This window comes from Protopterus annectens, chromosome 8.part0 (assembly GCF_019279795.1).
Source record: "Protopterus annectens isolate FY-2018-M chromosome 8.part0, PAN1.0, whole genome shotgun sequence".
Classification (NCBI taxonomy): domain Eukaryota; kingdom Metazoa; phylum Chordata; order Ceratodontiformes; family Protopteridae; genus Protopterus; species Protopterus annectens.
In genome coordinates, this window is record NC_056741.1 from 1,811,382,970 (window position 1) to 1,811,395,286 (window position 12,317).

At 41.4% G+C, this 12,317-nt stretch overlaps 1 protein-coding gene across 1 annotated transcript in view; it reads left to right on the top strand.

The window, feature by feature from the left end:
* LOC122809651 (transmembrane protein 64-like) overlaps nucleotides 1–11,508 on the top strand; it is a 567,210-nt gene extending 555,702 nt beyond the window's left edge. The window contains exon 3 of the mRNA XM_044081297.1: nucleotides 10,771–11,508. Coding sequence (XP_043937232.1) covers nucleotides 10,771–10,947 — 177 coding nt within the window. The 3' untranslated portion in view covers nucleotides 10,948–11,508. The remainder of the gene's footprint in view (nucleotides 1–10,770) is intronic.
* Nucleotides 11,509–12,317: the final 809 nt, after the last annotated feature.

Genomic DNA, 12,317 nt, shown 5'->3' on the forward strand with positions numbered 1-12,317 from the left:
CAAATAGACCACATGATTTCTCCACTTCTGATGATGGCTAGACATTCCAGGCTTTAGAAAATCTTGGTGTGCTCACATAAGGCCTCCACAAGAAAAATTTACAAAAGCAAATGGAAAAGGTTCTATATTTGGGCTCTTCAGAAATTTTTAGATCACTTTACCGCTCCAATACCAGCAATTCTTGATTTCCATGCCTCAGTCTTTCAGGATGGAGCAAGTTATTCTACTATCAAAGTTCAGTTGGTAGCCATATCCAATTATCATATAGGTGAAAACTCTTCTTCCTTAGTTTCTTGCAAACTGTGCAAGACCTTTCTGAGAGGTACCTTTGGCATCCAGTCAAAGATCCCATTTCCCTGTGGGATCTCACTATGGTCCTACAAGCCTTAGTTCACTCACCCTTTGAACCTTCTGCCAAAGTGGACCTCAAATTATTGTCATGGAAAACTATTTTTGGTGGCTATAACCTTGGCTAGAAGAACTTTGGAATTACAGGCACTTTCTTCCAGACCACCTTACTTAATTTTTCAGAGAGTCCCTTTGCATACAAATCCATTTTTTTTTACCAAAAAATTACTTTTGAGCACAATATCAATCATGTTATCAGTCTTCCAGTATCCTTTCCTAACTTTCAGAAAAAGGGCAAATATACTCTTCACCTTCTTGATGTGTGTAGACAATTGCATTTTTATCTGGACAGGACTAAAACTTTCAGGAAATCTGAACAATTATTTGTTTCCTTTTCTAAAGTAAAGTTGGGAAAATCTGTTTCCAAGATGACTCTGGCTAAATGGATAGCAGATTGCTTTTCTTATGTTTTCGCTGCTAACCCACCCAGCCATGTTAAAGCACATTCTAAAAGATCAGTGTCCACCTCAGCAGCTTTTTGGTCTACAGTATCCATTGATATTTGTGCAGCTGCTTCCTGGTCAAATATTCATACATTTGTTAGCATTACAAATTAGATGATATATTTATAAATAAAGCATCCTTTAGTTTTCTGGTGCTCTGGAATATAAATTTCCATGAGGGCCTCCCAAGATCAGTGTAGCTGGGGACACTGTCCCACAGGTTGAGGAACAAATGGAAATGACAACATCAGATAAAGAAATTATGTACTCACCATAACATTTCATCTGTGTTGTCCATTTCCATTCTTCCTCAACCCCCCCCCCCCCCCATCTCCCTGTCCCTTCGGGGAAGATGTACAGAGATGTTTCAGGAACCACTGTTCCTTTTGACGTCCTGATTTTATCTTTTTTATCTTATGATAAATTTCCTCACATACATACATACAAACATGCATATGTATATGCGTGTGTGTGTGTGTGTGTGTGTGTGTGTGTGTGTGTGTGTGTGTGCATGTGCGTGCGTATATATGGTTTCACTTCATAATCTCGAAATGCTGAAATTTCGAATTTCAGCATTTCAAGACCATAAAGCCAAAATCGTACAAACCCGAACACACAGCGCACACCACACACAAACCACAACACCCGCACCACAAAACAAACACAAAAAAGCAAAACACCACACACGCAAATACCTACACTACACTATATATATATATATATATATATATATATATATGTGTGTGTGTATATATATATATATATATATATGTATATATGATATATGTATATATGCATATATATATATATATATATATATATATATATATATATATATATACACACACACACCCCTATATATATGCATATTCAGCTGCAGCAAACTCGGTCTGAGGTAATCTGGAGAACAGGGGCATTATGGGAAAGGGAGGAGCTCGAGAATCAGATCCTAAGCTATAAAAAGTGGCCAAGCCTTTCAATATAGTGCGTGCCCAAACACACACACACACACACACACACACACACACACACACACACACACACACACACACACACACACACATACATATATATACACACACACACACATATATACACACACACACACACACACAAAACAACTGCTCCCATACCGATGGGCAACTTAGAGGATCACTGTTTCACCTATCAGTATGTCTTTGGGATGTAGGGTGGCTCTTAATCCTGCATAGGCAAGCAGTTTCTCCATCCTGTATAAAGAAAACCTTTCTTTGACAAGGCATGCCTGTCCATTGTTGGCCTTTAGAGTCTGACCACGTCAAATTGATGCTTAGGTAAACTCCCTTCCTAGTGGCTTCACCTCTGCCACACTTTTTCAGATCTTCAGGCCTAGACTTGTGGAGATCTCCCTCATTCATCTTTAGGGGTCAAGTTCCCCCTTCTTAGTCCTGCTTCTCTTTAAAAGGTTGTCTAATTTTTCTCCCTGTACTAGCTCTTTCTTATTTATTTGTGAGGTAGAAAGTTGTGAGAAAGAGAAAGGTAGATTACTTCCAGGAAAGGTACCACTTTCTCATGTTTCCATGGGGCAGCTATGTTGCTTTATTAGAAAGCTTATTGATCTGTCTCTCTTCCACAGTTAGGATGGCTCACAGTTGCTAATTTCACTTCTTAGTAGGTTGGCAGCTGAGTCTCTGAACTGTGGGGTGGAGCCATTACCCAACGTCTGCCACAGTCAAGGTCTGGTCATCTCTAAATAAATAAATTAGATGTAGCTGCCACAAGTGCCTGTTTAGTCCAGACTTTGGAAGATTTGGTTGCTGTGACCTTGCTTGATGATATTGCTCTTCTCCATCTTTTCTGATATCCTGGGAGTCAGGACTCTCCTGATTAAATTGATGTCCTTCCATATCAGTGTTGCAGTATTCTTTACATAAGGGATTCCTTGCCAAGGCTACCCCATTGTCCGGCCATTATACCAAAGTCTTAGAAATTTATAGATGTACATCACTTGTATGTTGTCCACTCAAGGCTTTGGGCATAAAGGTGATGTATGGACGTACATACCTTAGAACTTCTTTGCTGCCAGTCCAAATGCCATCATTGATCGTTAATCCAAATGCTCCTTCTGTGCTGGTTACTGAGCCATGTTTCAGATGAGTGCCCTGTTGAGGTTTCTACTTTTATTTCTGTAGGTTTACATGTCATCCAAAAAGGAAAAATGTGACTGTGGGAGGCAAATTCCTCATAAAGTCATCATGAGCGGTGTCTCTTCTGTTTGGGTGATTCTCATCCATACACAGTGTTCTATCTGCCAAGCATTTGTCCCTAAGACTCTATGTGGTCATCTCTCCTCATTTTCAATTTATCTAGAGAACCAGCATGTTAAATTGTTGGTGTAAGGTGCTATGGCATAATCTTCTTGTCCTGTAGGTCAGACACGTCAAGAAAGAGGCCAAAAAACTCGAGTCTGATTTGACTGCTCTGCTTTCTCCTCCAGATGTCTCTCTCAAGGCTGGTGCAAACCTAGAGGATTGCCTGGTTGTCGTCTCGGATTCCTATGCTTCAGCTCTGTTGGAGGCTGACATGGATCTGACTTTTTACATGTCCTTAGAGGCTCTATGATTATCCACTCTGGATGTTGTGGGAGAACCTCTGCTGATTATCTCTGTGGGACAGAGGGGGGATGCTGCAAATCCTAGTTAGGGACAGAGGGGGATGCTGCAAATCCTAGTTCGGGAGAAGATTCCAACGTAGATTCCTACTACGTTGGTTGAGTATCAGCAAGGGTCTGAACCTCCTAGGGTTTTTAGGGCAGACATTTCTCAGAAGAAAACGCAAAAAAAAAGCATATTTACCCTAAAGATACTCAACATGAATGGCAGAATATTACCCAGGGATTTTGTAATGCCTTAATGGCCTTAAAGCATCAAGGAGTTTCTGTGCCTGCTTCTCCTTGGTTGTCTACTCCCCTTACGATGCCCAGGGATCAGGAGTCCTATGAAGCGGATTAGGCTGTGGGGAGGAGTCTTTAGCATTTTCTTCTCAAATTCCTTCTCTCTTGGATTATGATTGAGGAGGAAGATTCTCTGCTTTGGGGACACTATTTCTCAGATGATGGAATATTTCATATGGGACTGTTTTCAGGTATCTGATATTCAAACGAGGTATTATATGAACTCCTCCAGATGGAGTATCCTAAATCCTCTACTGTACCTCCATCTTTGCTGCTCTTTTCAGCAACCTCTGTGGCCCCTGATTCTCAACCTCCACCCCCTAAGAAAATTGATAGGTTTTACAAGGTCCCTTATGATTGCAAAGTCATAAATATCCTTCTGCTGATTCTTCTCTCTCTGTCTCTTTTGACAAACCTTCTAAGCTTTTGCCATCTACTAAACTACTACCTTCAAAGGACAAGTAGAGCTATGGAACATTTGGGCAAAAGGTATATACTGCTGCCAGTCTGGCTTTTTGGGCTATTAATTACCCAGATTTGTATGACCAGGTATGTTGTATCCCTTCTTTCTCAAGCTTCTCAGGCACTCTCTTACCTCCCTAATTCAGAAGGGAAGGTCATAGCCCTTTTTCTACTGGGTACTACCTCTCAAGTGGCTTGCAACTCTATTAAATGATGCTTCCTCTAGGACTGCTGCTTTCATTCTGTTTTGAGACATTACTCTAGGCTATGACTCTAGCCCTTACCTGATTGATATTAAGGCTGAATTGCTGGATGCACCTCATGATAATAAGAACCTTTTTGGCTCTGCTACTTCTGAGATATTTAAGCCCCTCCAGTGTAAAGGCAAGGCTTTACAGGAATTGAAACATGTTTTTGTGTCTCTTATCCCTAAATTCCAGAAGAATTATCCATCCAAATCTGCTTTTGTACACAGACGGCCTCACCCTCCTCTTAAAGGTAAGAAGGGTTCTAGGTGTGTACCCCCTGCTAAGTCTACTCAGAATTGTACTTCTCAGAAGCCTCATTTTCACGACGGACCAGGTTCTGACAGTTTGCTTCCCCTTTCCGTGGACCAGATTCCGTTATCCCTTCATCTTTTTCTGTCCTTTCCCAACAGGTTAAGGGTCGCACAAGACTCTTGGGTTCTGTCCATCATCTGCCAGGGATATTTCATGGTGTGGAAATCCCATCCTCCTTTTCTGGGCATTCCTCAACCTTCTCAGGAGTAGCTTCTTTTCTTTCCAGAATTGCTTCAGGGCACCATTCAAATTATGCCCCCTGCTCAGGAAGGGAAAGTGCTTCACTCCAGGAATTTTTCTGGAACACATTTCTAAATGTCCCTTCCTTTTGGATGTTGTCTCTTCAAATCCTGTTCCCTCTTCTTCTTCCTCAGTCTTAAGTATCTTCACATCCCCATTCTACCCCTTTTGAAGAAGTTTGTTTCTCTGTTTCTTCCTTGCATTTTCAGTTCTCTGCTTTGCCCTTTGGCCTTTCTACTGCCCAAGGATATTCACCAAAAGCCTTGCTCCTGTTATTGCTTTTTGCAGAATGATAGGGATTCATATCTTTCCTTAAATGGACAGCCTTCTCATTCAGGCTTCATCCCCCAAGGTTCTTTTTCAACACTTCCAATTGACTTGATACAAAGCCTGGAGTTTACCATAAACTTTCAGAAATCAGTCCTGTTTCCTTCTCAAGATCATGTGTTTCAGCTGCAGGATCCAGACCATTCCCATACTGGCATCCCTCGCTCCACCCAAAGCTCGCTAGTCACCTTTTTTTAATCTTTTCTTCCTCTGGTTTTAGTCACAGCCAGGGATTCTCTCAGGGTTCTAGGATTCATGGCTTCCACCATTCTTATGCTACCTCTAGTCAGACTTCAGGAACCACTGTAGCTTTCTCATGTAAAGTCAGTGTGGCTTCAACACTGTCATCCTCTGGATTTTCTAGTTCCTTTCCTTCCAGGCTATAACCTAAACTTCACTAGTGGATTTTTCAGATTTCTTTCAATCCAGGACTTCCTTTTCCACCCCCAGTCCTATTTCAGGAACTTTTTTCGGATGCCTCGGACAGGAGGTGTGGAACTTCCTTCTGTTCCCTCAAGGTCCACAGTCTCTGACATCCTGCTCAGAGGTCAGATCACATCAACATAAAGGAAATGAGAGCTCTCCTCAGGCTTTTCATTCCCTCTCTTACAGGGCCCTTCAAAATCTTTACAGACAACATCACAGCTGATTTGGTATGTCAACATGGTCCTACCTTCTTAACAGACTTGTTCTTCAGGTTTGAGACCTAGCTGTCCAGTGTTGAGTGATTCTTCGGGCTGTATATATTCCTTCAGAACAAAATATAGTAGCAGACTCTTGAGCAGCTCTAGTACACAGGCTTGCGAATGGATGCTTCATAGAGATATGTTTTTGGACATTGTCCATTGCTGGGTACTCCATGGGTAGATCTTTTTGCCTCCCCTTTGAACATCTTCCTCTTTCCTGTGCCACAGTTCCAAGTCCTCTGGCTTGGCAGGTGGATGCACTAGTTTTTTCTTTGAAAGGGGATGCTTCTCTACACCTTCCCTCCCTTTCACTTAGCCAGGTGAAATCACCACAAGTTACCCCACTGGGTAGATGTTCTCAGACAAGACAAGGGGTATCCGATCCAGCCTCACTTGTCCACGCTTCAACTGATGTTGTGGGTGATAGAGTTTTTATCCCTTTAAGGCACCTTTTTCTGAGGACATGCTTAGGGTTCTGCAGGAGGCCAGGAAAATAATATTTGTCCAAATGGAAGAGATTTTCTGTCTGGTACCGTTCTTGTAATCAGGTTCCCCTTTCTGTGGAGATCCCTGTGGTTCTCTTATTTGTGTGAATTGCTCCATGCTGGGTTAGCATATTCTTCCATTAAAGCTCACCTGCCAGCTATTTTGGCTTGTCTGCCCTTGACTCCTCCTCTTACTTCTAGGTTTGAGGTCAAGCAATTTCTTAAAGGCACCCCTGATATCGTCCATCTTCCTGGGATGTCAATTTTGAGCTTGATAAATAACCCCAGGCTCCTTTTGAGGCTGCTGCTTCAGTTTCCTTGCAACACTGTACTTGGAAGACTGTTCTTTCATTGGTCATTTCTTCAGATATTAGAATCTCTGAACTCCAAGTGTCTTTGTACTAATCCTCCTTTTATGCCCAAAATGGTTAAAGAGTTGACTCTTAATCTGTTAATTTGCCCTCCTTTTTTTCTTTTTTCCACAGTCTGCTACTAGAAAGTTCTTCTCACACTGGATTTACATAGACAGCTCAGATATTATCTGGCTAAGACTAAGGCCATTTACAAATCTGTTTCCTTCCATCAAAGATCTCTAGGTTTGTCTGTTTCTAAGCATCCTCCTAGATCTATAAGACCATTTCTTTTTGTTATTTCATTAATGGAAATGCCTTTCTACCTCTGTAAAGGCTGAATGTACTAGAGCTGTGGCTTCCTTTGGTGCTTTATTCAAAGGATTGGATGGCAATTCCATCCTTGAGGCTGCTACTTGAGTTCTGTTCATACCTTCACTAAGCATTACAAGTTGGATGATGTTTCCAGAACAAGAGCTGGCTTAGCCAGAACTGTCCTGCATTGGTTTATAGAGGGCTGCTCTGTGCCTTCCTCCTCCCAAATTTCCTCTTGAGCTTTTGTACTCTCCCTTACTGCAACAATGATGCGGAAGGACATAGTACAGTTGTGTAAATTCTTACAGTTAACAGTAGATGTTCTTCTCTTCACTTTTGCGTTATTCACTCCCTCCCTCGTATTCCTTCTGAATTTCTGACCTGGAATTATTTTCCTTTTTTTCCTTGTGGATGCACATGTTCCTCATAGTTCCTAGGAATATTGTTCCTCCTCCTCAGTTCTGAGGTATGTATGTCCGTAAGTCACTTTTATGTCCTTCATCTTAAGCAGGGAGCATACGTGTGACATATGCCATCTATAAATTCCTAAGGCTTTAGTATACTGGCCGGACATTGGGCTACCCTTATAGGTTCATAGGTAGGTACTAGGCTATCGGCCCTAGGGCCCATACAAGCCTAGCCAAAAAAATGTACCCTGGCTTTCGCCACCCAAGAAAATTATTTTCCTGTGCCCCTGTCGAGCAGAGCCACAGAAGTGATCCTCGGGGTGAATTTCCCATTTCCCATCCAATCATCAAGATTTTTCTTGGAGTGCTAATGAAGAGCTCTGTTTGACATAGATAGGTAGTCTGTTCCAGAGTATGGAAAGCCTCTGTGACAGGAATCTATCCCTCCAGCATGTTCTGTTTATTGTGGTGACAAGGTTTAGGGCCCTAGTGCGTGTAGCTCGGAGGGATTGGGATTTCTTTAAGTGGAGCATGTCCAACAGCTCTGGGTTTGACATAGCTTTGTATGTTAGAAATCGCCCCTGAGTAGGCGATATGTGATGGAGTAAAGCTGTAGTTTTTTGAGATGGTCTGCATATGGCATCTGTTTGAGGCCAGTAATCCTCTTTGTGAGGTATTTCTGTGGTCTTTCCAGTTGTTGTAAATGTCTTGTGAGGTACATACCAAAAGGGCCATTGTACTCTATAATGGGTCTAATGAGTGATGAGTAGAGGGGAGCAATTACCTCTTTTTTTCTGGATGAGAATCCTTTTGTGATGAGATGAGCCACGTAGAAGGATTTCCTGACCACTGTGGCGATGTGATTATCAAAGGAGAGACTACTGTCCACCTGTGTCCCAATGTCTCATCACATTTTCGGCATTAAGTAGACTACCAGCTATGTGGTAGTTCATGGGTACAGAGTTTTTACCAAAGGGGATGACAATACACTTTTTGGCATTGAGCTTCAGGCCATGGCTTTGACACCAGGTATCTGTCTCAGTGAGGCCCTTTTGTAGTTTGTCCACATCGTTAGGAGTTTCGATTATGGCTCTTAGTTTGCAGTCATCTGCAAACTTTGTTAGCCAAAGACCTTCTGTGTTGGCCTGCACTTTAGAGAAGTAGATACCAAACAGGAGAGGACCCAGGACTGAACCCTGTGGTACTCCACTTGTCACTGGTCTGATGTCGGATTTGGAATCCGCTACTTTCACAGTGTGGGTTCTGTCTGTGAGCCAGTTGGCCACTAATCTTGTGACATAGGGATTTATACCTAGTTTAGTGAGTTTATCTATAATTCCAGAGTGGGGGATGGTGTTGAAAGCCTTGGCGAGATCTAGATAAGCTGTGTGAACCATTTTACCCTCATCTATGGCTTTGGTGACTGCTTCAAAGAAGTCAATCAGGTTTAGGAGACATGATCTGCTTTTTACAAATCCAAACTGGGTAGGGTCCAGAGTTTGGAGATTACCAATGTCTTTGTTTATGAGTTCCACGATGATATGTTCCATGGCCTTGCAGACCAGGCTCGTCAGGCTAATGGAGTGGTAGTTCCCGGGGTCCGTCGTGGCTCCCCCTTTGTGGAGTGGGATAACCGTCGTGGTGCGCCATTCAGTGGGTACAAAACCTGAGGTGAGGCTATGATTGAACATGGTACTTGGGTAGGGTGCCAGTTCATTGTGTAGAACGCAGCCTGGGATATTGTCAGGTCCCATGGATGCTGTGTTCTTGGCTTTGGAGAGTGTGTTTTTTACCTGTGCAGCCGTGATTATAGGAACTTTGCATTCTTCCGGTATAGAGATGGGCCCTCTAGGGGGTGAGAAGGGGGGTAAAGTTGGTGAGAAGGGGGGTAAAGTTAGCACTGAACCTATCAGCTAGGATGTTGGCAATATCAGCGATATTGGCGGTGAATCCCTTATGTAAAGACTACTGCAACAGTGAAGAGAAGAACATCTGCTCTTATAGTAAGATTTTACATAAATGGACTTTCTTCAGGACTCTGTCTTCTGAGATTCATTCTGCTATTTCTCTATAGCTTCTTCCAGACTAGTGGTTTACTACTGTTATTCTGCTTAACCATAGGACCTCTCAAGAAAGATCATTAATGATGGAAATAACAGATGCAGTCTTTTTTTGAAAAAAATATCTGCTAATTTTTATGTCTTTTCAAAATAATGTATTAATGTACATATACGGGCCTTTCTTATATTGACCTCTAATTTTTAATATTGTATAAGAAAATAATGGGATTATAACTGGTGCATTGCCATAGCACCTTTTATACAGTTAGAATCAAATATACAATTAGAATCATTTTATCCATCTGTCTTGGACATAATTTCACATTGAAGGTCCTTCCCCATGATTCCAGTTAAACATTAATAGCACATGCTCTACCAAAATTATAAAATTGTAACTTGTAATACACAGATTTTTATATACCAAGTCAACAGGATCAGTGTATTACACTTCCATTCAACATCCTGACAGTAAAAATGGCAGACAAAGATAACAAAGAACAGATGCCAAATCATCAAGAAGCTGAATACTGCATAGGTCAGGCAAAATAAAACAAAATGCATTTTTCTTAGGGGGGGCAGGCCCCCTCACAGTTCCCCCTCCTTTCTAATTCATTTTAAATCTGAGGTTGCACACCATTGAAGAAAGAGTACAATGAATTAGTCCAGATAAAATCACTTTATCTAGCAGATTGTCTCTGCTGGCCTTCTTGTGGGAGAAATAAAGATGTCATGTTGAAGTTTAAATTATTTGTTCAAGTTAAGTAGGTAAGTGGGTAAGTGTTCTTGTTCTAACTTGAAGTTAATGCAGATGATTAAGGCTACAATCTGCTAAGAATATTTATCCTGTAGTCATTGTAAGATTGATTCCTTCAGTCTCCATTTGTCTATTGTGCAAATCTGAGCAAGTCTTTTAAACAGACATTTTCACACTGAGATTCTCCACAGAAATTGATTTGCTGGCTTGATGTTTTACTGAGCAACTGACATCAGCTTACCCGCCTCTTAAAAAATCAGTAAAGAGAAATGAAAGAAAATATGTTTAATTTCTATTCTATATGCAACCCTCATTAAACATCTTTTCCTTCTGCTTTGTAGGTCTGCATCAGCATTGCCCTGACACGGTATGTCGTACACCGAGCTCGCTCTGAGCTAAAAACAACACTGCAAATGTATGAGGGCACCCAAGTGAATGGAAAAGCTTGCAACGTCAGCACTGACCAGTTGTCCTCTACTGAAAAAGCACAAGAGGCATCAAACTTAGAAATGGTATAACGTAGGTAATGTGTGATGGCAGGCTGAGGTGACCACAGAGACAAAGCTATTGGATTGAAGTTGACAGAAGGGAATGAATGAAATGTTTGTGAATACTTTAAAAAAACACTGAAGTTAAATTTATAACAGTTTGATGCCAATTTTTATGGCCTGTGTTTGACAAGCTAATGAACTGTCAAGATGCCCAAGAGCTGTAATCTTCTGGAACATTCTAGCCTTAATTTTCCATGGCTTCTGTGATTAAAACTACTCCAAGCAAGCTACCTCATTTCTTTACATTTCATTATGTGTAGACTGTGATGTCCTAACCGCTCTGGACATCCCAAGTACAGTTGTGAGTTGCCAACTGAATGAAAATGTCTCCATCATGAATAATGGAAATAATTCATTACAAAGTTCGACTATTGCAGATTATACAACAGCAACTTTGTTTTATAACTGAATGGCTGAAAACATGTACTATATGTAAAAAAAAAAAAAAAAAAAAAAAGTCATCTTGGATTTTTTGTGCAATCTTACTCTAAGTTGTTAATATTTATGTGAATAATTGTCTCAGTAATACCAATGTGTCTTTCTTAAATAAGTAAACACAGAAATATTATAAAAGTGAATTTAAATCTAGCCAGACATGCTGAATAGAGTTGTATGGTGCAGGATACAGATTTTCTGGATAGCTAAATGGTAGTAGTTACTGAATTATACGGATGTTCTTCGTTTTCCATTGCTGCAGTCCTTACTATTGGGTATAGTGTATAAGGCCGCATGGTCCGATGCAGAAGCAGTTTTGCGAGTGCAGGTTGGCGTTCTGAAATATTGTTTCAGACGAAACAGAGTTGGCGAACATTTTGGTTTTTCTTGCCTCAGTATTTTACGGATGTCAGAAAAAGTGAATAACTGTATTTCTTGTGGGAAACAGATACCTCATAGGGATTACCATACCTTGTGTATTCCTTGTTTAGGGCCTCGTTGTTGGTTGCGCCAGGTTAGTGTTTGGGAAGTGTTGCAATTATAAATGCCGGGACAAAACAGTGAAGCCTAGGGTTGATGAACCGGCAGTCCCGGACGTCGGTTCTTTAGAAGGCTCAGTGGAGCCAGAGGTTTTGCCAGGAGTTTCTATGGAGTCTCAGGCAGAAACTTTACTGTTACAGGATGTGCCTTCTCAGGAGGTAGGCCAGGCTGAGGGGGCTTCTCAGGTAACTGTTCTTCCCTCTCTTCCCAAGGTAGTTAGAGCCTCTCCTTCTGTTGCCTAAACTTCTTTGAGAGGTAGGCCTAGTTCAGCTTCAGTGGGGGCTTCTCCTAGCATTGGGTTCTGTACCTAAGAAACATATGCTTAAAATGGCAGAAGATTTGATTACTATGATTAGAGGTTC